General features: G+C 44.4%; 1 protein-coding gene across 5 annotated transcripts in view; it reads left to right on the top strand.

The window, feature by feature from the left end:
- TENM1 (teneurin transmembrane protein 1) overlaps positions 1–26,263 on the top strand; it is a 203,512-nt gene that overhangs the window by 28,512 nt on the left and 148,737 nt on the right. For 3 of the 5 annotated variants that reach the window (XM_044427330.1, XM_044427331.1, XM_044427329.1), the window contains exons 2-3: positions 4,732–4,992; positions 13,700–13,723. In XM_044427330.1, the coding sequence (XP_044283265.1) occupies positions 4,732–4,992; positions 13,700–13,723 (285 nt within the window). The remainder of the gene's footprint in view (positions 1–4,731; positions 4,993–13,699; positions 13,724–26,263) is intronic. The other 2 variants (XM_044427332.1, XM_044427328.1) reach the window with 1 other exon arrangement.

The following is a 26,263-nucleotide window of genomic DNA, read 5'->3' as shown; positions in this document are numbered from 1 at the left end:
TAAATGCCGAGAAGTAAAGAAATATAGAACTGCAGCATTGCTTGCACCATCAGATAGTAAAAAGAATAATGGTTTCCGTAGGCAGCTCATTCAGCCCTTTGCTAATTGGAGACCACATTTTGGATTCCCAAATGATTGGCTGAAATATTTCCGCATTCACTTCCTTACAGCATATTCATTAAATTACATGTGGATACCTTATTTTTTACATTATCTTTTTTTTCCTTCAGGTATGGTTAGATAGATTTTTCCTCTCCAGTATACTATCTTTATGTCTTAGCACAAAGATAATGATCCAGTGGAAATTGCCCCAATTATCCATTTTCTTCCCCTTTGGCATTTAATGTGTCCCAATTTAATATCCTTAAGTGTTGTTTATTAGAGTTTAACTCATCCCAAACTTCTGTCTCAGCTCTTATTAACACTTCTACTGAAAATATGGACAAGCTGCTGCATGGAGAAGACAGGTAGACTGGATGTAGACATGCCGACAGGGTTGAAGCCTTGAGCCCTGCATAGCCCAAGCTTCCCCCACAAAAATAAAAATACCCGGACTGTGGCAGACAGGCCTTCTGAGCTCAACAGCCAGCAAAGCCATTTATATTTATTAAATTTATGAACCGCACCAATAGTCCCATATCACAGGATCAATGTTTGCTTCAGCTACTGATTTGTTTTTATCTTAATCTGCATGGTTGGGAAATTCAGGCTTCCTGCTTGAAATAGGTTGCAGTCTCTAGACACCACTGTTGCATCTCTGCACCCCCCCCCCCCTTTAAATTGCAGGTATTAATGATGCATGGAATTCTCAGGACTTCGCACAAGCATTTGTTCTGGCCTCAACTGGAGCATGCAACATCTGTGTTCTGTGTAGTCCCTAAGCACTCCGACATTGAAGAAATGTCAAATAGATCGAGCAGGTGCAGTGATACCTTTGGCGGGCTTGCCTTGCTTCATCCATCCATCCTTTCCCTGCTCCCATTCAAAGTAGGAAGCAGTGGTGATGACATTGCTTTTTTTCTTTTCACCAGGTGAAATCCTTTTTATTCTCGCATTATTTTAATGTTTAATTGGATTTTATTGTGATTTTATTGTGAATTGCTGGATGCTGTGCTATTTTCATCTGTGCTTGTTGTCAACCATCCTGAGATGCTAGTAATGGGACAGTCTATAAAAGCCATAAATAAATGCATGCATCAATCTACCTTTTGCTGGCTCCTTCCTCCCGTAGCACCTCTTGCGGAAGGAGCTTGAACCATCAGTTTCTTAGACTGAAATGCACATGAAAATGCCACTTGTGCACAAGCTTTCCCCAAAGACTTTAAAATCGAAGTGTGTGTGTGTGTCTTAAGGAGGAACAACACACTAAACAAAATAATTGTGACCCACCATGTGTCTCCGCAGTTGCCGAAGGCTGAAACTGAATTCAGCAGGGATGAATTATAAAGGTGTGGACACCCGGCTGAGAATCATGCTCTTGTCTTATAAAGCTGTGGAATGCAAGGACTTCTTGCTTTCAGTCCAGGGATGGTGTTAAAGGAGAACCCTCAAGACTCCTTTGAGGGAGTCTTGTTTCCCTTCATCTCATTCCCCACTCTCAACAGTCTGCATGCTTATATGGAAATGTTAATGATCGAATTGGGAAGCGGTGTTCATATTCTAAGGCTCTAGTTCCCATGTTCTGGCAGCAGCATTAGATTTTTCAATGCTGGGAGTATGTGAGGTGCCTCCATTACTCCTCTGGGTACAACAGTAACCACATGACTGAGCTTTTAATAGTCCCAATAGTGAGGAAGGAATGAGTATGCAGGCAGGTTGATCATTTCCCCGAATAACGAACTGAACTGGTGAATTCCAAGAGGATCAGAGCCACAGAGAAATATACGAGAGGGAAGACACCAGCTGGGGAAATGTCAAGGTTTGCCGAAGTACAGCAAATACAAATTTTGCAGAAGTGCAGAAAGTATTTTTTATGAATAAGCAAAAAGCAGTCAAAGAACATATCCTTTACAGAATGTCAAGTAGCCATAGCAGGTTGGGTGTGTCAATTGGAAAAGTGTGAAGGAAAATGGCATGGGGTGGAAGAGGGTATGCCTGACAAAGCCCCCAAATGGAACAACTGTGTTGCAGCCAAACTATCCCTGGTTTGGAAATGCATATTATATAATATAATGCAGCATAGGCATCCTGGGCATTGTTTATCATCCTCCCAAAGCCCACAGATATCTGTGTAATGTTTAAAACTTCAGTTCAGTGTAACCTGCTTTTCTGTATATTCGGTGCTTCTTCATCCAGCACGTAATTATTGTATGGAAGTCGCTGCCGCAGGGTGTGGCAAGGGGGCCATCAGCTTAGATAATTGGAAAAGGGGATCAGAGAACTTCATGGAGGAGGAGGAGACTATCAGCGTCTACTAGATGTGATGTAGACTCCTGGTTCAGAAACAACGGAGAACCTTGTTACACCTTCAAAAGATAGATGCCAAGGTGATGTTCCTAAAAGTATAGTTCATCAAGACATTCAGTTCTATTTTCCATGGTTTCTGTAAGGACCGTGGGCATTTTTTATCACAGTATGAATCTTAATTGGCTCATTGTAATGATGTCTGTTATCACAGAACACACTTTGTGACTTTATGAACTACATTTTGTAAACTGCAGTTGCCAAGGAAGTCATCACTGTCCTTTTTTTTTAAATTTGAGTTGGCACGCACACACATTATGTGTGTGTCCACCTGCCAATCTGGAGTTGAACACACAACACACCTGATGGCGTGGCCTGTGTCCGTGACGGAATATTATGCAAGAGTATGTGCATTTTGTTTTGCTGTGGCAAATTAACATGGCCACCCTTCTGGAAATCAGGGCACCTTGACGGCAAGCAAATACATTCTGGCATGAGCTTTTCATGGTCACTCAGTTCTATCTGACCCTGACTGAGAAGCAGTTTGCCTTTGAGGAACAGTTGCTGTGCGGTTCAGTTCAGCTGCACTGAAATCAGGTTATTGCCTTCGTGCCCTGCCTGTGAGTTTCCCTGAAACATCCGTTGGCCATTGTAGGAAAATAGGTCGCTGGTCTGGAAGCACCTTTGGTTTGCTCCAGCACAGCTCCTCTGTTATGTTAAAGAGTTCATTAAGTTTAATTAAGATCTGTGGCTTGAAGAACAAGCCTGGAGACTATTTTCAGCCACATGCCGCAGATCATTGCAAATGAGGCTCAGCATAAAGTGTTTACCTCACTCTGTGTTTGATTTGAGAGACCTTGCCAGTTTTGCAAATGGTTGATGTGCATTGCAAGCGGTGGGAACCACCACTGCATGAACTAATGGAATAAAAAATATGGAACATTGGACATATCATAAAGGCCAGGACGGGAGAAGGAAACCAAGCAGCAGTAGTGGGATGCAAATATGAAACGAGATGATGGTGCAATTTCATGGTGTAAGACATCCTTCCTCATCCTGGGGGTCCTCCAGTTCTCCTAAGCATTGGTGATCCTGGTTGAAGTCCAGAAGATGTGTCAGGTGCCCAGTCAGAGAAATGATACTTTAGGCTCACCTTTTCTAAACCGGTGCCCTCCAATTCCGAGCTCTTGCCATAGGGACCCGTGTGAAAATAACATGACCCCAGCTGCTCAAGGTGGGCCAGTGAAATGGATCCTTTTCATGTGTGCGGCATCCCAACTTCATTGGGCCGTGCCAGGGTGCTGGTGTCTGTTCGGATTTCCCTGTGGAATCGGCCGCCATGCAGCTCACCGTGTGTGTGCGTGTGTGTGTGCGCGCGCGCGCACTTGAGAAGAGAGACTAGGAATAGCAGAAATCCACTCTGAGTTTTATCTCCTCTAGGGAATACCTGGTATTGTAGGTAACAAGGTTAGATGTGCAGAGCTAAAAACTACCATTTACGCCACTATAAGAGCTTCAAAGAAAATGCATCCTGTGGGAGTCTGAATACTACCAAAGCGTGCATATTTAAGCAAGCACCCTACGCAGGCAGCGCCGAGTGTTTGCAAGGGGAAAGTGTTTTCTGTTCGCCCACGACAATTTTGCCGTGCATCAGCAAAAGGCTAGTTCCCAAATAGATTTGCCAGACCCTTTAGTTATACACTGCCTGCAGAATTGAAATACGAGTGGATTGCTGCATTCTGCCTCTCTCGTAATGTGTCATCAGATTAGCATCCATCGGATTTACTGGGTTTGAGTTGCCCTGTAGTAACTGCCACTACAAATAGCCCTGACCCGGCTGGCAGATTTCTGTCAACAGGAAGATGCCTGAAAGCGCGTGTACTTGAGCGAGCTGCCTGAAGCCTTTGTTCCATGGACTCAGCTGCCAATGTGCAGAGGAACATTGGAGGACACTGCAAGGCTGGGACTGGGTGGGAGAGAGGGAGGGAGGGAGGGACGCCAGGCCAGAACACTTGAGGTCCTAGCTGGGGCATGAAACATACTTGAGCATGAATATTCTGGAACAACCAGCCGCTTCAAGAGCTGGCATGGCATAGGGGCTGCATGCTGGACTGGGAGCCCTGGGTTCTAGTCTCCACTAAGCTGTGGAGCCTACTGGTGACTTGGGTTAGTCTTGACTCTCAGGCAACCTGCTTTACAGGACTGTTGTCGTGAGGATAAAGTGGAGCTGTGCAAGCCACTTTGGAGTCATCACCAGATGAAATCTATACATGCAGTGCAGTATTGATGCTGCTAATTTCACAGCACCATGTTCTTGTTTTGTTTCAGAGATGGAATTTTGTGATACCCCACACATTTTGTGCACTGGCTACCAGGCGGACATGCGTGCCGTTTCCCAGCGTGGCTACCCCATAGAGATGGGCTCGGATGCTGACACCGAGACGGAGGGTGGAGCATCGCCAGACCAGGCCTTGAGGATGTGGATGTCTGGGATGAAGTCGGAACACAGCTCCTGCTTATCAAGCCGTGCTAACTCAGCTCTGTCCCTCACGGATACAGACCACGAAAGGAAATCTGATGGAGAGAATGGTAATGGGGAAAATTGGTAATTGGTCACCACGGGTGACCAATTTTTTAAAAGTATGGAACAGCTGTGCTTTTTGCATGAGTGGATGGTGCCAGGTCAAGATGTTCTGCTTCCTGAAGTGGAGCCTAAAATGTACTTTCTCTCCCTGCCAAGACCAGCGATGTAAAAATCCTGCACTGGCTTATTTGCATGCTTTTAAAAAGAGCATTCCTCCAGGGCAGAGCAGGAGTCGCAGAGGTACCACCATTCTGTAATTCGGCCAGATGCCCCGTTCTGGCTTTCAAGTGGAGGCCTTCAAAGTGGGAGGTTAAGAGGCTGGAGCAGCAGCAGGAAACTAGCATCCTTGCAGCTGAAGTCCGCTCCCCTCTCTACCTCTTTGATTCTCTGATCTCAGCACTAGCTGGTGCAGAACTTTCCATATCAGCTGCAAGAGCGGGAGGGGATTGGAGTGCAGATCCCCAGCTCTGGGATTGGAGTTCTGCTTCTGCCCTTGGATCTGGGGATCTGAAGTATCCTATGGCCCCCTGGGCACTCCCTAGGAGCCATCGGATCACTCTCATTTATGTATTCACTTACTTATTTGCTTCCCTACAGGTTTGCTAGGGAAAGGTACTCAAGCCAGCTTGCAAGCTCAATTAAAATCTATTAAAACAATATACTAAACTGCAATAAAATATAATTGCAGAGAAAAAGGAGCATGGAGCTGGGCCTTGACGTTTCCAACATAGCACCTGAAAACAGCAGAATGAGCAAGGCAGCCAAACCACATGGTCAGTCTTCCATACTTCCAATAATGTACTGTATTTCTATTTCCATTATAATTATTTCTAAGTCAGTATTTATGCATACATATTTGCATTGCAGGCTTTATGCAAATTAGTATCCTTTCTGGGCCTCTTTTTTGCCAGCTTACAAATGGCCGCTCCAACGTGAGGCTTGGCTGATGTGCAGATGAGTCAAACTGTGAGGAACCTGCGACCCACACATGTGGGAGTGGAACAGGAGCGGTTCTGCTAATTGCAGTTGTGAGATTGTAGCTCTCCTGGTTGCAGCTCCTCCTTGAAGGGGCATACCCATCAAACTATTGTGTGCCCTTTTGTAGAACTCATTGTGTCTCATTTTGTAGAATCCGTTGTATTTTTAGAATGCAGGAGCTTTGCCTGTTAAATTTGTGCTGTTTGTGCAAGTGCTCATTTACTCTCCATCACCATTTCACCTTTTCTCCCTCCTTTGCACATTGCATGTCTCTGCCATCCTCGTGGACTAACAGCAGTAGGGTTTCCCTGTGTTTTCTTTTACAGACAATGGTCCTCTGTATGAAGGACTGTCCTGCCCATTCCAGTTTTAAGACAAAAGACTGGAAAAACTGCCACCCATCAATTACTGGCAGTTGGACAAAAGGCAGAAATGACAGATACATCAGTCAAGAAGTATGGTGTATTTCAATTTTAAATTACAATTACTATTTTCTAGTTTGCATCTGTACATACAAATTAGCAAATGCAAATGTTATGCAGACGCCTGGCTTCTTTCATCCACTTTTGAGGGGATTCATTAGTGGTCACCTAGGCAGTGAGAAGATGTGGTCCCTTTTGCATATTTTGAGGAATGAGTTGTGATATCCCGCTGCAACTCTTAGTCCCTGGTGCCTTCCACAGAATGCGTGTTGAGCATCGTTTCCCTGTATAGCTGGAGAAGGAGGAGGTGTGTAACCCATGAGGTGTGCAAAGCACATGGCTAGCATCTCTGTGCTGAAGATGAAGAGCAGTTCACATGGGGGGAGGACTGGACTGTGTGCCTTCCTGGTGGTCGCTTGCCTGAGTGCAAGAGCCGCATGCCTGCCCACACCTTTGCTTGTGAAAATCATGTGAGGCCAGAAAGATTTGTCCCTTTCTCCCCGACACAGCTGCAGCCAAGGGACCCCTGCAAAGCAGGAATCTTCACCAGCATGCACTGGGCTGTGACAGCAGTTCGGAACTGCCCCTGTTTGCTCCTGAAGCTGAGCAAATCTCTAGTTTGAATTGCTAATAAAGAATGACTAGTTTCTTGGGGAATCATTGCCTGGTCCAGCTTTACTATAAATAGCTCTGTTCTATCACATAAACGTAACTGTAATGTGTGACCAAAAAAAACCCCCTTAAAAGCCCTTTAGCAGTAACACTTCAGGATATAAGTGCTGGCTGAGTCATGGGAAGAAGGGAATGGAAGAGCGGAGAGGCTGGATGCTTTTCCATGCTTAGAGACATTCAGGAAGCAACTAGACAGGTATGGGATGGTGTAACTGGCGTCCTGCACCAGCAGGTGGGTGGCTCCCTTGACCTTCTTGGCCACTTCTGACCCGACTAGTCTATGAAGATTGACTTAATGGGAAAACACATTTTTTAAATATGTGCAGATACCATTTTAATGCATTGCTAAACTCTGCTTTTTCTAAGCATAATGTACCTGCTAAGAGGAACTGGTGAACACTGCAGTGCAAGGAACTCTTTTCCTCTGGCAAGAAACCTAAGATGATGTAGACAGTGCTCATCCTCTCCATTTATATTTGCGACCCTGTAGGTGGGCTAAGCTGATTGGTTTCAAGTCGTCCAATGGGCTTCAGGGCTGCGAAGGGACTGTCTCCTGAGTCCCAGTCCAACACTTGGTCTGTGGTACTACCCTAGCTCACAGAGGTCGGCTCCCTCACTCTTGTCAGTTAGAAATGTTCGGTGGTGGTGAAGGGAAGCCGCTGAATAGGAAGGGAATGGTTCTGAAGGAAGTAGTGGTTGGTTTTTAAGATGGGATGGTAAAGGAACGAGGGTGGAATAAGTCTTCAGATGCATATTTTTAGAAGTATAAACAGAAGCATGCCTACTACAAAGAGGAGGGAAATTTCATAGGTGAGGAAGAGCAAGAGGAAAAGTCTGGGATTGTGAGGTGATGGGGTGGGGTGGGATAGATCTGCACCTTATGCTAGCAAATCTGTTTCCCAAATGAGCTGGGCTGATGCAAGTATAGATCCCAAGAGATATTTGAGAATAAAGGCACACTTTATCCTCCCCATGCTATGTTCCCCCCTGTGAATAGCCTCTGGTTGTTCTTTTTCATTTGCTTGCTTGCTTCTGCCCTCTAGCCATCACTCTACTGTGGTTCCAGAGCATCATTGTGTATGGGTTGAGAACATTGCAAGTCCTGTAATGGGGTGGACCGGGAATCCAGCCAGTCCAGCATTTTGTGCATACCATGGCCTAGCAGCTGCTCACAAAAAACCCAAAAGCAGGGCAGAAACCCACAAGGAGGTTAAAGAATTTTTTGTGTGGAAAGGCTGGGTTTTGTAGTAGGGGGAAATTGCAAGTGCTGGAGGAGTGAAGCATTGGTTTTCAAGGGCGGATTCCACCCTACCAATTCTCCATCCGGTGTTGTGGCTGCAAGGATTCAGAGCCCTGGATTTGCTTTGTGAATGGTAGTTCCTTGGATTTTCGGGGGACAGTCTAGAAAAGCAGAGAGAATGAAAATGAGAGAAGGCGGGACATATGGGCAGAAGGAAGGAAGATTAGTGCCAAACTCAGATTTTCCAAGGTATGATGGTTTTTTTGTCCTAGAGGTTCTAGAGGTTGAGCTTGGGACCTTTTTCATGCAGAACAGATGCTGTTCCACAGACATCCATCCCCTTCCTTGCTGCTTTTGTAATATTTTGCTAGTCCTGTTACTATTTTATTTTTGGTCACTGCCATTTTATTTTTGTTCTCTTAAGTAAAGTGGGTGAACATTTTTCAGTAAACGGACCAGATGCGACAGATGGCCTAACTCATAATGAAAACTCATAGCAGAAAAGACGGAGATAGTAGGAACAAAGAAAAGAGAACGGTCGTACACAATATGGAGAGTGAAGCTGAGCTCATTCAAGCATGCTCGCTCACTCTCCTCTTTCGATCCCTCCACTCCAAACTCCTCTGCAGCATTAAATTCTTGCAGCACTAGCGGACAGCATCAACAGAGCTGGTATTTTTAGTGACAGCAGAGAGCAGCTGTGCCAGAGATTGGAAGCAAGTCAGCATTCGGTGTTCGGTGCCCCTGAATTGCAGTGATGTAGAAAACAGCGATCATGGGAAGCCTCCGGAAAGTGGGAAAGTGAAGCCTCCGTAGGGCAAGTTCTCTGTCCTTATCAGCGGGAGGCAATGCTTGCATAAATAGGAAGCGGAAGGGAGCTGTTGCCAGTGCGGCAGCCAAGTCCAACTGTCCCCCAGCCCCACAATAAAACGTGATTGCCCTTCTGCAGTAGGGTTGTGGAGAGAGGCGGCCAGCATTTCCAAGCCAGTGTTTAAGCACACTCTCTGCTTTATTTAGTGGACACAACTGGGAGCAGCATCTCCTTCTGCAAACATGATGCGCAGAATAGTGTGGATTGTTGCCATCATGATCTACCATCACCAATTGGGCCTTTGCCAACAGCCAGTGCGATTCTGGACTTTTTATTGTCCAGCAGCAAAAGAGACTCTGCAAAGATTTTAAGAACTGTTTTACTGCTTTTAGCACTCTCTGCTGCTGCTGATTTTAATTTGGTTTTATGGTGGTGTCATTTTATCCTTTGCTGCTAGTTTTGTCTTTTATTTTGAACTACTTTTCCTTTGGCGTTTATGTGCGTATGATGTGTTTTAATGCATTGTGCATTCCCAAGAAAATGTTGGTGGATGGGTGGTTTTCAAGTATAATATAGTAAATAAATAAACAAACCAATAGATTTAATATTTTTTAGAAGAACCCATTGAAGCAATAAGTAGCATCCAGTACCACCCATCTTTATAACCTGCCTTTTCTGTTTTAAAGAGCTGAAAGATCTTTAAAACAGATCACCAGAGCTTCCTTCTGCAAGCTCTTCTCACCTGCCCCATCCCAGAAATGAGTGCTTTCTAGTTGTACCTTCCAGTTATTTAATTATTAGATTTATATCCCACCTTTTTTCTTTCAAAGAACTCAAAGTGGCTTACATCAATTCCTCTCCTGCTCTCAATCTTATCCCCACAACAACCCTGTGAGGTAGGTTGGGCTGAGAGTCAGTGACTGACCCAAAGTCACCCAGTTGGCTCCGTGGCTGAGCGAGGACTTGAACTCAAATTGCCTGGGTCCTAGTCCCATGCTCTTATCCACCACACCACGCTGGCTCTCACTTGCAGGGAGTTCAGAAGGATGTTGCCTTGTGCTGTACCTTCCACATTTTTTAATTGCTCCCACTCAATTCTATAGAAAAGAAATTCAAAAGAGAAGGGAAATTTGGGGTTGCAGTCATGGGCTGGGCTGGGCTTGGGTGGTTCTGCATGTACCATATGAAGTGACTGAGTTATATGTTTGAGCTGTCCTGTCTTTCAGTCTGCCCTCATAACTCCCGCAACCTGCAGTCTCCTTGGCTTCCCACTCCCTGGCTTCCCACACTTAGGAGATGCCCACAAGTGCTTCCTCCTGCACAGCCTTTCCAGGGCAGTCTGGGTGGCTGCAGAACAATGGAGAGAGAAGATTCTCTGAGCCTCCCCCCCCCCCCCGAGCCTGATTAAGCTCAAAAACAGGGCCAAACTAAATTCAAAAGCTATAAAACACCCTGAGGTTAGGGCAGAAGAACGGAAACCTCCTTAAGAAAGGCGGGAAGGCAGTTCAGCATTAGCTGTACCTCCCCCTTCGTTCTTGATGCAGCACTGCCCCTGGGGAAGATGCAGAACCTGGCTGGCTGAGCTTCCAGCACAGTTGATGCTGTTGCCACTTGGTAGAAAAGAACCCGACAAAAAGAAAGCAAGTGCCCGACATGCCCTGCCAGTGGTGAGCCCTGAAAGGCACCGCTGGAGAACTTCCCCTTTCCCCGTGGAAATTCAGTGACATTCTCCCCAAAATTGATTTGCCCACAAATAGGATGGAAAATGTTGAGATGCTATTTGCGCACCTTGCTAATGCTGCCCACTGTCTTCGAGTGAAGGAAATAGGTTTTGATTTTTCCATCAGCCAGCTGACCTTTGCCTACAGCAGTATGAGTGCCAGGATGCCCCCCCCACCATGCACCCACCTGCTTCCTCCACATTGGGAAAACGCTGATAACTTCACATTTTTGGATGATGCAAAATGGAGATGAAATTGCATCCATTTTTCTTAAAGACTGTGGAGGCCAAACACATAAAATACAGGCGCTAATAACATGATCAAAAACTTAAAAGAGCTAATTTGGATAGCAAAGCCTAGACAGAGATGTAATATTGAGGTCTTTTGTTAGGTGCTGGAACTAACACACGGATTTAAAGGAGAAAAGAGAAGCGTGCAATATTTACTGTGCTTGTGTTACCATTTCAAGTCAATGCAGTTGCTTAACAGCCTATTGGATGCCTTTTATAGGTGGCAGTGTGCCCTTCATTTTAGAAAGAGAGTCCGCTGCTTAAGAGCCTGCCAAGGGACTGTCCTCCATGTGGAGGGCATCCTCTATTTGAAGGGCCGCCTGTCAAAGTCAAGGATAAAGAAGCATTAAAAAAAAGAGCCAGACCTTTGTCCATTCACAGCACCTGGACAGGTGAAAGACAGGACTGCCCTCTGACACCTCTTAAAATAGAGGACTCCCCTCCATAGCATAGGACATCTGGACACCCTAGCCAGCCTAGCTGCAATATTTGGGAAGAGACCACATGGGCAGCAGATGCTTCTCTGCAAATTTAATCTAGGAAGGAACTAAGTTAACAAGTGAAATGCTGCAACATTTTTCATTCTGGTTCTGCTGTTGCTTTAGATTTGCCCATGACGGGCGTACTCATTGTCAGTTTATTGTGTTCTTTTCACACTTCATTTGCATAGCCAAAGAGCAAAGCCAATCACCAAAGAGATTATTAGTCCCTGTATCATTTGCCTCTTTTTGCTGATATCCATGCAGCTAGACTGTTCTTTTCCAGGGGCAGATTGCCCATAATGCAGGGAACTGTAACCTGTACCAAAATTGGTACTGCTCGACTCTCCCCTCCAAGGAGCAATACTCTAGACCTACAACCCTGCAAAAATCTGAGCATCTGCCAGGCAAGGTTCAGTATATTTTTTAGCTCACAGCCTGATTGTGTGGATTATAGCAAGCTACCACATCTCAGCCCGTAGGACTGGAGTGCAGAATCTGGTCCCTTGAGCCCCCCAGTGGAAGCATGGGGACACTTCCTCTGTGGCCTTTGAAATCAGCAGGACCCCATCCACTTTCTTTGCAACCAGGCAAATTAGGCGGACTGCAGGGAGTGCAGAATGCTCTTTCTTAGCTTCCAAGATCGCCATTTTCCTACTTCCAGAAGCAACTGAGAAATGGCTACATCGGGGGTGATTCTAATGGGTGGGAGAAGCTTCCACTTCTGGCTCCCCCCATTGATCCTTAGATCTCACCTAGAGAAGTGAGATGCATGCATGTTTGTGGTGGAGGAGGAAGAAAATGTGTGCACACAAATGCATGGATGACACAAGCTGAAATGCTTGCTTTTATCCGTTTGTATATGCTTATTTATTTATTTATTTATTTGAGAAGAACTGCTATTTTGTAGGTGCATTTGATGCTGAGATGGACTGTATACAGCTCTGGTCATCTAAACAGAATCCAAGACAATAGAATAGGAACTTGGTTGGTTTTTTTAATTAAAATATGTATTTATATTCCGAAGGCCAATAGTCCAACAGGACTCTCTAGGTGAATAGAGAGAATAAAACACAGGGCATCATCAGAGCATATCCAGCTTTGCTGAACAAGGTCTTTTGCAGGGACTCTTACGGATGGGAGAAACCTCCCTGGGTTCTCCATGATATGACCCTGGGGCCATTTAAACATTTATTTTGGATGGCTTTGGAAACAGATTAGGCACATCTCTTGGTGGAAGAGGCAATCCGTGGCAATTAGCCCTATGCCTCTATACAGCAGTTGCTGAGGAACATGGGTGGAATTGTGTTGTTGCGCTTCTGTCCTGTTTATAGGAATCCCATAGGCAGCTGGTTATCCACTGTGTGAATGGAGCATTCAACTAGAATTGCCGTCCCATTTCTTTGTTTATCTGGAAATGCATCTCAGAATCAGGTATGCTGGAAGTCAGAACTGTTCCCTAGAACTAATCCGTTAGTAAGTATTTTGAGGTAGACTTTTTTCCTGTGAAATGTGGATATTCATCTCTAATTTATCTCTGTAATCTTCACATGGAATGAATCAGTACATTTCAGTGGCCATTTGATTTTTTTTCTTTTTTAGTATGTCTCTGGTTCTTTGACCCAAGTTTAGCTTGAAGACAAACAACCCTTAAAATAGCAGACTGTCCTTTATGAAAGAGGACACATCTGTGCCCGGTGAGCACACAAGTGTGTGTGTGTGTGTGTGTGTGTGTGAGAGAGAGAGAGAGAGAGAGAGAGAGAGAGAGAGAGAGAGAGAGACCAATATTTGTGCTTAAGTTGTTTATATTGGCTTTTATATTCCTTGCCTTATGGAAAACCCCCAAGCAGATAGCGCTGAGTCAGTCTTCCCTGGGCTTCTGTTTAATGTTTATTCCAATGTCTATTGATGCTTGCATTGATGATTCTTATTTTCGTCTCCACTTGGTTTTGCATTGGAGCAGTTTCGGTACTCCGCTTCCTCTGGAATGCGCACACAGCTGCATCTGGCTGGGCGGTTATCATCTCATTGCTGCTGTATGACTTTTTCCATGGCAGCTAATGTGCTGGAGTAGCTGAGAGTCCCATTTGCTTTTATAGGCGATCTTTTTCCTCCAATATGTTGTCTGATTACTGCACTACAATTCTAATTTTTTATTGAATCGTTTAGGGTATAATTTATTCCTGATCTTTAGTACCTCTCACCCATGTCTGAAGTGGCCTGCATTATTTCAATCACTCATTCTTGTTTACATCTTTCCTTTGCAGTCAATCTCCTTCCGTTACCCTCATTCCCACCCCCTGGCCTGAATATATACTCCTGGCTTGCATCGATGTTTAATCTCCTGGCATCCAGTTTCCCTGTAATACAGACATGAAATAGCATATCATTTCCAGCCTTTTAACTATCTAGCCCAGCTCAATTTCTGCCCTTAGAAGCATGGCTTAATCATGGTGTAAAGATTAAACACAGTAGTTCTGTTTTGAAAATAAATAAAAAGGACTGTCTTGTGAATGTTAAAATGCAGATGACACAATTGTAAGCAAAATGCTATGGACACATTTCTGTGCAATTCCATTTTGCTATATCATGTACCGAAAGCATTGAGATTATGAAAGAGGATTCTCAATGATGCCAGCAAAAACTGCTGGTAGTGGGCTTTTTATAATATACACTTCCAATTATCTGGGGATTTTTGGTTTGTCCTCTGCCGCTTTATATGTGTTCTTTCAAAACTGTTTTCCAATAACCCGTTAAGTAGTATAGTTCAAGTATAATACATAAAGCTAAATATCCCAGCATTGGTACAGGAGATGCAGCTAAGTCTATGCAGAGCTTTTCTCAGCTCAGCAAAGAAGCGTCTGCATTGTGGCCGAATGGGTGTTTTCCCTGCTGCATTCCTACAAGACTCTGTTCTGAGCTCAGCCACTATGGACCTGACATACTGCTTCGGAAATGATCAGCAATTGCTTCTTTTCAGGAGAAGTTTGTTATGCAGATACGTCTTCTACTGGAACAGTCTTTAACATGCATGGATATACACATACTTTTAAATTATTTACCAAATGGACTTAACAGATGGAAGCAAAAATGAATTCTTTGTGTGATCCTTTTCACCTGATTGCTGGTCTCTCCAAACATCAAAAAGTCTTAACCCGATTTTGAATAAAGGGTCTACATTTTTTCAGTGACCCTTCTTTCCTGTTCACCTCCCATATCTGTTTTTATTTCCATTGACTTGAAGTTTGCCTTCAAGAAATTCAAGCAGCTTTTTTTGATAAAATACATTTTGTCCTGTATCCGGGGCATACCTCCCGTCTGGAGTTATTTTCTTCAAACTGTATGTTCACTTTGATAGAATCTAAATTCTTTTCAGTGAACGCAAGTTTCTCTACCCCTACATCTTTTCTTCCTTTTAAATTTTGATGTACTTGATGCTATTTATAATCTCCCTACCTAGTAAAGGGTTAGCATTGCTCTTAACATGTTTCCTGCCACTTAGTATTATTTTCCTAGTAAATTTTTGAGAAACTTTCCCCTACCCCACCAATTAAATTGCTTTAACTAGTGATCAAAGATCAGATCTGCCAGGGGAGGGAGCTAGGTTAGGGGAAATTGGTGGGCAGGGTGAGGGAATCTCAGCAGGAGATTTTGGGCCATCAGCCAAGAGGTTCCTCATCTTGGAGAAGACATAAAATACAGTTTGAGAAACATTTAGCAGGCCAAATAGGTTGTACGGATCATGTCTCACCCCTTCAGGAGCTTTCCCAGGTGGAACAGACCGTCTTTTTCCTTGGTGAAGGAGCATGTCATGAGCTGAGCAGGCTGGAGCCAGGGGGTCAGACTAGATGGCCCAGGAGACCCCTTCTGACTTGCTTTGTTTCTATGTTTCTATTTTCTCTGGAGACCCCAGTTGTACCTGCAGAAAGGTTGGCAGGTGTAAATGTACCACTGGTAACAGGCCCCAAAGAAGGATGTTCTGGGAACAGGTTTCAGATGGAGGTAGTCCTGTATCTGCTGGCTTCCAAACCCTTTCTTCTACCAAGGAAGCCCCAAGATTTCCCCTTCTATGGCAGCTTGGAGTTAGCATGACTAATCCAGTACCACAACTGGAACTATTGGGCATTATCTAACAGTGCCATTCTGCTACAACAAATGACATTGTGTTTGCCTCAAGTAAGTTTCACATGCTCTGTAAGACAAGAATCCAAGTAAAGCTTGCCCAGGCGTGGGTGTACCTGACACTTGTGCAGCCTGTTCTGCAATCACTTCGCCTGATAGAGCAAGGGCACAGGGATTGCTTGAGCATAATACACATCTGCTTGTGCCACAGCAAGATTTGGTAGAACTCCACTAGGGATAGTTCACTTTGCAGAGTGACCCCATCTTGGACACACCAACAAACCCATGCACCTCCCATGCTGGCACTCTGGAAGTGATGAAGCCCGACCACTTCTCACTCCCCGCTTTACTCCACTCAGCCTTGCTCCAGACAATACTGTTGCTCATCTTTCTAGGCTTCTCTGTCAAACATCTTTTCCCAGTCTGGTGCCCCTTCCAGATGTGTTGGAACATGACTCCCATCACCTGCCAGACACTGGGAGACATACCAGACTGGGGAAGGCTGCTGTTTCGCGGATGTGACAAGCATTGCACTGACACAGAAAAAATTGTCCCAGCTGAGTGACCATGGACCACTTAGTAGGGTGAGGAGCGGTGAGGAAGTGTTTTGAAACACAGACCTTTTGTGAATGTAGCGATTGAATCCTTCAGGTAATCCTTTGAAGAAGAAGAAAATAAGATTCCCTTCAGCATTTAGGAACTGAAAGATGACAGCAAGGGTTGTTCATAACATCTCTGCCTGTATTTCATGTCATGCCATTGTTGCGACTGACAAGTCAAAGATAACCAGCAGCCCCCGCATGCTAAGAGTAATTTGATTAACATTTCATATTGAATGCACACCAGATATGATGGCATTGGATAAATTTACACCCTTGAATTAATGTCTCGACTTTTATCTCAGATACCAAGGTATGCCTTATCTCTGCTAATCTGAGGATACCTTGGGGGATTAGCAGGAAATTTGCTCTTGAGTCACCTTGAGTGGCATGATAAACTGATAACCGGTGGTGAAATTTACAGCCTTCTGGAGGAAAAAAAGTGCTGCAAGAGAGAAGCAACAGCTTCCACTGCAGAAGGGAAGATCTTAGCTCTACAAGCAATTCCAGTTTACCCCAGCCAGGAATTGCATTTCTCATTTTCTGCAACATCCCACCAAGGAAATTGGGGGATCCTAGTTTGAGAGTGTATTAATCAGAAGGCCCTAAACCATCTTATACTGAGCCAGGTCATTGGCCCACCTGACTCATTATTGGTAACACCGATGGGTGGGCCTCTTTGGGGATGTAGGCAAGGATTTTCCTGCAAAAGCAGTGAAGGATTGTACCCGGGGCCTTCCTCGTGGCAAGAGGCTGCACCAATTCTGAGCTGCAGCTCCTCCTTCCCTCTCTCCCTCTTTACTTGCAAGGTGTAGTAATGCCTCTACACCTAATAGGATTCCTGAGCAATGAACCCTGAGAGGGAGAAAGGCAAGCAAAAGCAGAATTAAAAGGTTTAAACCAGCCTATTTGCACCCCTCAACGTTCTGCACCCACTTTGTAGACAAAGAAACAGGAGGTACCATTTTACCAGAGGGGCAAGACACTCTTGACAGTTTCTTACCATTGGCAGAGGAGCCAAGCACAGCTTCTGTTTCGTCAGGGTTTTCTGGGTTTTAGGGGCTGCAAGAGGAACAATTGTGCTGGCAGCCTGGCCCCGAATGTTATGTCTAGTGTCAGGGAGGAGGCGTCTGCCCTCCAGTTTCCAGAAAGAGTCCCTCTGCTGTGACAGAAGTACTGCCTTATTCCCGGGGTGCTTCATCATTTATTTGTCTGGTGTTGCTGAGCTCCCACTACTGCCCTCCCCTATGGGAAGCCTCTCCTTCACTGAGCAGTCCCACCTGCTATGGGGAGCTGGCCTATAACAAATGCTAATATTTCTGGACCTAAGGAACTCTCTGCCACTGTGACTAAGAGTACTACCAGCGACCCCTTTTCCATTGCCAGGAATCCTTAGAATACTTGGTGGCTGGAACAGGAGTGAGAAAGACACCCAGCACTAGAGATGAGTTGGACAATTATTCAAGTGATCTGTTCAAGATATATCTTGTATATAAGGGAATGCCACGATTTACCTGGGGGTTGCAGAAGGAATCTTTGTGACTGTTCTCTTCCCGTGCCCTTCAAAATGTCACCCAGCCAACCATCCTGCAGTTTTGCATCATCAATGAAACTGGGACTCAGGCTTGCTCAGGGTCAAAGTGGCGTGGCAAAGAGGATGCAAGGCACACCTTACAGGACCGCGACAAGTTAACAAGAAGCATTGCTTCTGACTGCTCTTGAATGATAAGCAAGGATTAGAATGGCTGTTCCAGCTTCTACACTTCCACCTTTGTCAGCTTCTCTGTCTTCAGAACAGGAATGTTGAACTTCAGGCCCTGATTCCAAATGGCTGGTCTGAGATTCCATTCCAGATCTTTGAGGTTATCCCAGTGGTCATGCCCCCTTCCCCTGACCCTACCCCTTTCCCCTAACCATGGAACCTTTACTGGCTTCCATACGTTTTCTTTCCAGTTCTAAAAAATCAGAATGCCTTTCCTAAGACTTTGTTATGGCTAGTAAGAATGTTAAGCTACAATTGCTTTGTGTGTTTTTGTTTTGTTGTTTGTGTCTTTTTCTATATTTTTGGGGGGTATTTTCAACCCACCCACTTCTGAGAGCTTCCGTGAAATAGAATTTGACCCTCAGGCTCAAAGAAGTGTGATACTAATCTTGCTGTAAATTCATCTCTGACTTTCCCTTTGACACTAATTTAATCTGAAAGGGCTCCTTTTACTCTTCCAACACCTTGCGGGAGAAGCGAAAAATCAAGTGTGGATCTTCATGGCCCATGTTCTATTGTGTCATCTCTATGATCTGCCAGTGGAGAAATTTAAATCACCTTGAAACCCGCACAGCAAATCAGATGCAGCCTTTGTTCACTGCAGGCTGGAGAAGTGGAGCTGAAACGTGAAAGTAAAATGGCATATTAACTGTGCTGCAGCGTATTAATGTTTAACTGAGTTTACACAAGTGACTAGAATACATCATTTGCCACCTGCTCTTTTCTCTCTTTGACCTCAGTGCTGCTTGCCTCCTTGCAAGACAAGACATTAGAGACAGTGAGGGTAAGACTCAGTTGAGAAGCCAGGGCACCCAAAGCTGGATGGTCCCCAAGGCTGCACTTTGGGTTTCTGATACAATCCCATTGTGAAGATGCTAAGCTCCCAAACTCGAAGGATTTTGCTCCAAACAGGAGGCGTGATGGAGGCAAGCTTTGCATCCTTGTCTTCTCACCTTGTAACTTGCTTTTTTGCCCATAGACCCATAGCATTTCAAAGCAAGAGGGAATGAGGCTTGGAGAGGCCTCAGGATAACCTGTCTCCTAGATTCTATCATCTTCTCCCCTCTCCACCTGCTGAAGCACCCTCTTTTCTCCCTCACAGAGGTCACATTCCCCACCACAGAGACCAGCCAGGAGGGATGCTTCTGCCCTGGCTGCCAGGAAGCAGCAGGAGGGACTTGAAGCGCCAATTCCCAGCTCCAAGGCCAGATTGCCACCCCTGACCTCAGAGCTGGGAATGCAGCCTCTCCAAGCCCGCTCAGACACTCCATGGAGGCCATCAGATCATCTTCTTAGGATTTCTCCCATCCTACTTTTGCTAAGTAAGTGCGCCTCGTCTTGCAGGAGTGCCGTACAAATACGGCGCTCCTGCAGGTATCACCAAACAAAGAGGAAATCCATCACCAAAAAAGAGGACACCAATTTTGCGTAGTGTTTGCACATGGAGGTGTTTATGAGTAGGTGAGGATTTAGGAATAAATGGCTCAAATTTAAATAAAAATGTATCCAGCAGAAGACAGACTAGGTGGCCTTAATCCCAGATCAGTCTTTGTCCAATGTGTATCCATGGATAATTATAAGGTTCCTCTTGGTTTCACCTTCTTACTGTTCTTCAAACCAATCTTTCTATGGGAATGTTTTCGAACAGAGGACACGTCCAAACAGAAGCCTGGCTTCTGCCAGTGCTTAAAATCTGGCCACTCCAATGCTGTTTGCCCCGCATTCTGTCATATAATATGAATCACAGAAGAAGGTGTTTGAGCTGGCAAATTGTGTCGCTATTTGCACTTCTTTTAGCACTTTTTTGACAGGAAATCCTCAGGTATTGGGCTCTGTTAGGCAGAACGGGACCCTGCCTATGCCATCCTGGAAGTGGGTGGGAGCTGCTCAAGTGATACCTCAGCATAATAAAACATCTATGATCTGCAATGAAAAGAAGGGTTTGACATATACAGAGAGAGGTAAAAGAACTGAGAGATGGCGGCTGCCATCTCGCTCATGTCCTTTCCTTGTGGGTTTCCCAGGGGCTTTACCCGCTCCTTTTGTGTGGCTTCATTTGTTGTTTGGCATGATTTTAAGGGGATTTGACTTGCATTCAGGGAGCCGATAATGCGAAATGTGCCCCGTAGGTATTTCCATCCCTTTCCACATTCTTGCCAGTCGTGAGTTATTTCTGCTGAAGGTAGCAACAATCTGCTTCTCTGAGTAGAACCAGGTGAACATGTGGGCGCATGTCCACCCACCAGCCCCCCCCCCCCCCAGGTTTCCCTCCATGGTTTCTGTCCTGGCTTTCTGTAATGCCACAGTATGGAGGCAAGCAGTAGCCCCATAAGACTGGGATTAGAAATGTCTTTGTTTTCTTTTCCTTTAATTACACCAAGCAGGAGTAGGGTTTAGATGGTTTAAATCAACCACTGATTCTACCCATCTGTAAACCGTAATTATTGTGCTAAGGAAAACAGCTTTAAAAATTCATGCTAACTCTTTTTGCATCTTTTATTATACATAGTGACTTAAACATTTTATTGTTTAGATAGCATTGGCAAAGCCCTGAGGCAAAATGTACACACCCCAAGGTACTTTAAGCATTTAAAATGGCAACAAGGAGTAACAGCTTGTTAGATGATGATTCTATTATGGGATGTAGCTTAGTCTCTGGGCATGGATGTGCGTATATCATTGTTTCCCAACCTTCAGACAGAGGAGATTGTTTCTTTCTTTTTCTTGCTAAACTTGGGAGCCTGCAGCTCACTTTTGTGATTTATCTTTTGTATGTAAAACCAGAAGCAATGGTATCCCCAGAGGAGTCCCGGCCCCTGGCATTTCTGCATGAATTGTGCATGTCTTGTGTAGTTTAATCATCATGGTTCTGGATAGGAGCTTGGAAGACCCAGGTTCTGATCCCCTCTCAGCTGTGGTACTTCTTGGGTGATTTGGGCCAGGCATCAAGTGTCAGCCTCACCTTCCTCACAGGCTTTTTTGGTGGGATAAAATGGAAAACGGGAGCAGGATGATGGAGGCAACTTTGGGTAAGAAGGTGGTGTAGAACATCGATGCAATGCAGAAGTAGCTTCAGGAGCTGCCACCACCAAGCACACCTGCATTTCAGCTCCCAGGAGCATTACCTGTCACTGGCATCCAGTCCTGTGCTAACTTGGCCTGGCTCTTTCCATAGGGGCAAATGCCATGGGAAAAGCATGTTTTGAATTTGCTTTGTATATTTTGTATTATTATCCATATTTCATTAACATTTATTTTAATATGTAGTAGTTGGGTTTTATTGTGATTTATCATATCTTATTTATTTAGTTGTGTATTTATAGGCCACCTAGAACTGCCCAGGTCTTCCCAAGCGGCTTACAGAACATGAGATGCATATCTTGTGACTGCGAGCCTCCCACAGGTCCTGTGGCACAACTGGGTGGCATACAAATGTTTCAAATAAATAAATAAAATGCAATTCAGCAGGTCAAGCACAGTTTTACTGGACGAGCAGGTGTTTCTGAGAGTGAGAGGGAGAGATGAAGTGTAACCAAGATCAAAATCAGGGAGGTGAGTCCAAAAGCAGAATCAGGCAAAAGTCATGAAGCAAGTAGCTCAGACTGAAGCTGAAAAGAAGGCACTATTTTCTGCAAAGGCTAGGTTGAGACTGCAAACTGAGGATTACCAGAGCATTCTGGGCAATCCACCCAAGAATCGGCCACAGTTCATTGCAGCCCTTGTTCCCAAGGAGTCCCTATCATGTGAGGAGCACTTTTTCTGAAAGAAGCCCTGTTGGCCAACTCCTTGTGGCATTGACACTCTTGGGGACTTGGTGGTCACCCACCTCCGTCTCAGAGGTGCAACACCTGCAGTCCCTGCAGTCCCTTCCCCTGGGGGTCCAAGACCCCCTGGGACGTCTGGCACATGGCTACTTGGTGTCGTCTGTCTCTGGGAAGTCCAGCTCTTGCCTGGAGAATTCTTCCTGTGGAGGCATGGCATTTGTCCACCTGCTTGCATCCCTCGCTTTAAAATCTGATCCCGGATTGCAAAGAGCACCAAACATTTGCACACAGGAAAATCTCAGTGTTATCTGCAGTCAGAGAGGGCAGCATTGAGTATCCTGTGAGGGATGTGGCTTAGCCTCCGAAGCCAACTGCAGAGACAAATTCTGGAAGTCTCTACTAGGCTTAGGTACATTACACTGTTCCAGTGTCAAGTCTACCTGATTTAATTGGGCCCTGTTATCACCCACGCTCTTCATTTTTAATCCCCACTCCAAGTGTCTCCTTTGCGAATTCCACTCCCAGGCTAGGCGCTGAATGCTTAGATATTTGCCAGAAAGATTCACTATGCATATATGGCCAATGTGATTTAATATTTGCCATGCAACAGTATTTGACCATATGTCATAGCTGACGTTTAGTAGCATTTAGTATCTGACCACATCTGATAGATAATATCCAATGTTATTTAGTATATGACAATTGACAGCTTATGGCGTTTCGTATTTGTTGCCTGCCAAAAGCATTTTAAAATCACATTTATATACTGGCATGGCGGCAAATCAAATTCCCGGAATAACAAATTCTCCTTGTTTCAAGGCTCTTGTGTGATCCCATCTTGGTTTCAGTATCTGTTCTCGCCGTTTTGTCAGATAGAGGAAGGTACTATACAAAACACTGAACGGAGCCTCAGTGCAATGCTAATTTTATCGGAATTAACTCTGTCTAAAAATAATAGCGCAATCCGATCCCTCCCCAGCCCTCTGGGTAGCAGATTGTCCTTCTCCTTCCATGCTCAGCTACAGCTGCGATCCAATTGCTGCAACGTAGCCAGTCCTTGCAGAGAGCATGAGACTCGCGTGTCCCCGGCCAGAGTTACGGGGCAAAGTCATCTTCCCTAGTGTGATGCATGCCAAGCGGTCGGTTGCTGAATACTCTCTGTGTGTCACGTGCTCATGAAAACTGGGTGGTGGATCACTTCACCCATCGTCCCTTTGATTCTTACCCTAAGGGCAAAACTACTGAAGCTTAATTGGGTAATCACAAATAGCAGCTGCAGGAAAAGCGAGATCGGGTTCTACGTTGCGGTATACACCAGAGAAACATTTTTTTCATTTTGGTGCCTGGCCGAACTCTCTTTATTTTACCATTATTTTAAATGTTGGTAGTGTTGATTTTATATATAATTTATATATATATATATATATATAAAATTTTATATAATTTTATATAAATTATATATATATAAATATATAATTTATAAAAGTTGATTTTATATATAATTAGCTGGATGCTGTATCATATTCATTTATTTTATTGTATCACTGCCCTGAGACGTTGTGAAGGGTGGGATAGAAAAGCTTTATATCAATAAAATAAATGAATAAATTGGTGGACCCAATGGCCTTCTTGAACCCTTCCAGCTCTACTATTCTATGATTCTATAGTTCCCTTCTTGTTTTCCATGTTGGGGGCATTGTGGGAAATTGTGATGGCTGCCTCTCACTGCTGCCACCAAGTAAAACCCACAGCCAGGGGACCGGAGATGATAGTGAGTCCTTTGCTTTGGATCTCCTGCAGTTGCCCCCATGGGCTCCGGGGACGGCAGCACCACTGGAATGTGGCTACACAATGCAACACAGGTCCTTCCAGCTGCCACACCTTTCCACTAGCAAAGGAAACCCATGTCAGGCATTTCCATTTTTAGCTTGGCTTGCCTGATCCCCCATGATATCCACTGCAGGAAAAAAATGCTCAGTACTTCACCGGCTGTGTGCAGGTGCTTCTCTTCACCCCGTGTTACGGCTGAGTAGAACTGTGGCTCCATTGTTTTACAGAGCACCTTTGTCCAGTTTCTGGTTCCAGCTTTGGAAATGACTTTCTGTGAACGTTGAAAGTGGAAAAGAGGGAAACTTTACTGCATCTTTGGTGGTTTAAATGGTGCATTTTCTATTTTATGATTTCAGTCTGAAATATTTTCAGATCAAGTTATTTCCTGTGAGGGATAAAATGTATTTATATTCCCCAAACAGTAAATTTCCAGAGAAAAATATGATTAAGTACTGTAGCCTTCCATAAGAAATATAGCTACACTGTCATATAGGATATTCAAACCCTTTGTGATTCATGTCCCATAAAACTTTATTTGTAGTCTCAATCAGATTCTGAGTGCTATACAGCAACAAAAAAAAGGGGGGGGCGGAAACTGTGGCAGAAAGATTATTTCCAGTCCCTGTGTAATCTTAATCTGTTTACTGAAGTTCCAGTACAACATCAACAATTATTTGGTTCAGAAAAAGCATATGACATAATCTGCAAACATATGTTATTACCAAAGGGTTAATATATATATATTTTTAAATCCTTCAGGAATAATAAACCAAAATAATTTCCAGAGGGGCATTTTTTATTTTTATGAAAATAGCCACAGTTGTCTGCCACAGCAAAAACATTCAAGACTCCTGGGCACTGAGGAAGCTTCTCAAGGATATTTGAGCAGAACCATTTGTAAATGAGCATTCACTTCACCAGTTCCATCTCATGAAGTGAAACGTGTCCCATGGAAATAGTGCACTGGATTGTCTTTAAGGATCCATGAGAGTTTTTGTTGCCCTCCAGTAGAGACCCAGAAATGTCATTTCAGGGCAACTGATCACAGATCAGTTTCAATTCACACCCTACTTAAGACTCCTCTGAGAGATCATAACCTCGATTTTTGAGGCCTCGTGGAGAACAGGTGAAGTTCCAGAGGACTGGAGGGTGGCATCAGAGGTCCCTATTTTCAAAAATTGTAGTGGAAGGGACATGGAGAATTACAGAACAGTTAGTCTTATCTCCATTGTAGGAAAAACAATGGAAAGGGCTAGATAGGGAAGGGAAGTTGGTGGCCACACAACATGGTTTCCACAAAAACGTGTCCTGCCAGACAAACCTTGTGGAATTCTACGACAAGGTTTTGAGGTGGCTAGATGGAAGGGATGCAGTGGATGTGGTTTACCTGGATTTCAGCAAGGCTTTTGACAAAGTGCCCCATGATATCCTGGTTGAGAAACTGAGGAGTTTTGGGATAGACCAATGCATTGTCTGATGGGAAAGGTCTCCCATATTTCCCCAAGGCCATCGGAGTGCTAGCAACTCACCAGGGTCTTTCCCATCATACTACCTGATCTTTTTATGGCAGGGTGAGCAACTTCTGCACTTCCTGCTGTTGTTCCATAAACTCCCATCTTCTCTCACTCTATGTTAAGCTGGCTAGAAGTGATGGATGTGGCAACCCACCAACTTCTGGAAGGATGTAGGCTGTCCATTTCTGTTTTAGATGGAACTGTTATGCACTGGGTCTTAGACCCTTGTGTGCTAAGCTCAGTGCTCTGTTGTTGTGGTCCTTTTCCTTAAAATTTGACTCTTCTCTTTCTACTGAATTTAGGCAAGGTGGGAAGGGAGAATTAACAATACATGAAGGAAATGGTTCATTTGTTGGAAGACTTTTTGAGGAGGCTGGTTAAGGGACATGAGTGAAATCTGGAGTCAAAAGGAAGATAGAAAAGGGTAAATAAATTGACTAGACAAGAGGAAGAACAAAATGGGTCATGGTATTTAATTCAAAATATGGTATTTAATTCATTTAATTCATGGTATTTAATTCAAGAATTCAAAAATGGTATTTAAAGCATACACAGATCGATGTGCTGGTTATGGTACAACAGGGAACATGGTGTTGGACTACTGCGGAGCAGTGCTAATCAGAGTTTCAGTCCAGCGAGACCTGTTCCCCACTCTCAGTGCAAAGTTATGGCAGGATCTGCAATTATGCTTGGCAAGTTCCACTCCCATTCAAGGAAACACGAGTCAGATTCCCAGGCAAGAGAGGTGTGGAACCACCAGCATTCCAGGCCTCACTCTACCCACTTCAAGCCCTCACACATTCAGGTGAACACCTGAAAACACCATACATAATTCATTATTTATTTATTTAGAAAATTTCTAGGCCGCCCCATTTGCCGAAGCCTACACATGGAGAATTCGTAATGATCCACATTATAGAACAGAATTTACCTTCAAGCATTCAATTCCTATGGGTAACTTGTGATTCTCCAGTTAGCTGGGTTTTTTAATCTTTTGGGTTCACCATTTGTGGTGATCTATCTCACTTATCTGTAAAAACAAACCACGAAATCCTTCCTCAGCAGAGATTTC

Source organism: Varanus komodoensis, unplaced genomic scaffold (genome assembly GCF_004798865.1).
Source record: "Varanus komodoensis strain SLA01 unplaced genomic scaffold, ASM479886v1 scaffold18_3, whole genome shotgun sequence".
Classification (NCBI taxonomy): Eukaryota; Metazoa; Chordata; class Lepidosauria; order Squamata; family Varanidae; genus Varanus; species Varanus komodoensis.
This window is presented reverse-complemented; position numbering and strand designations above follow the sequence as displayed.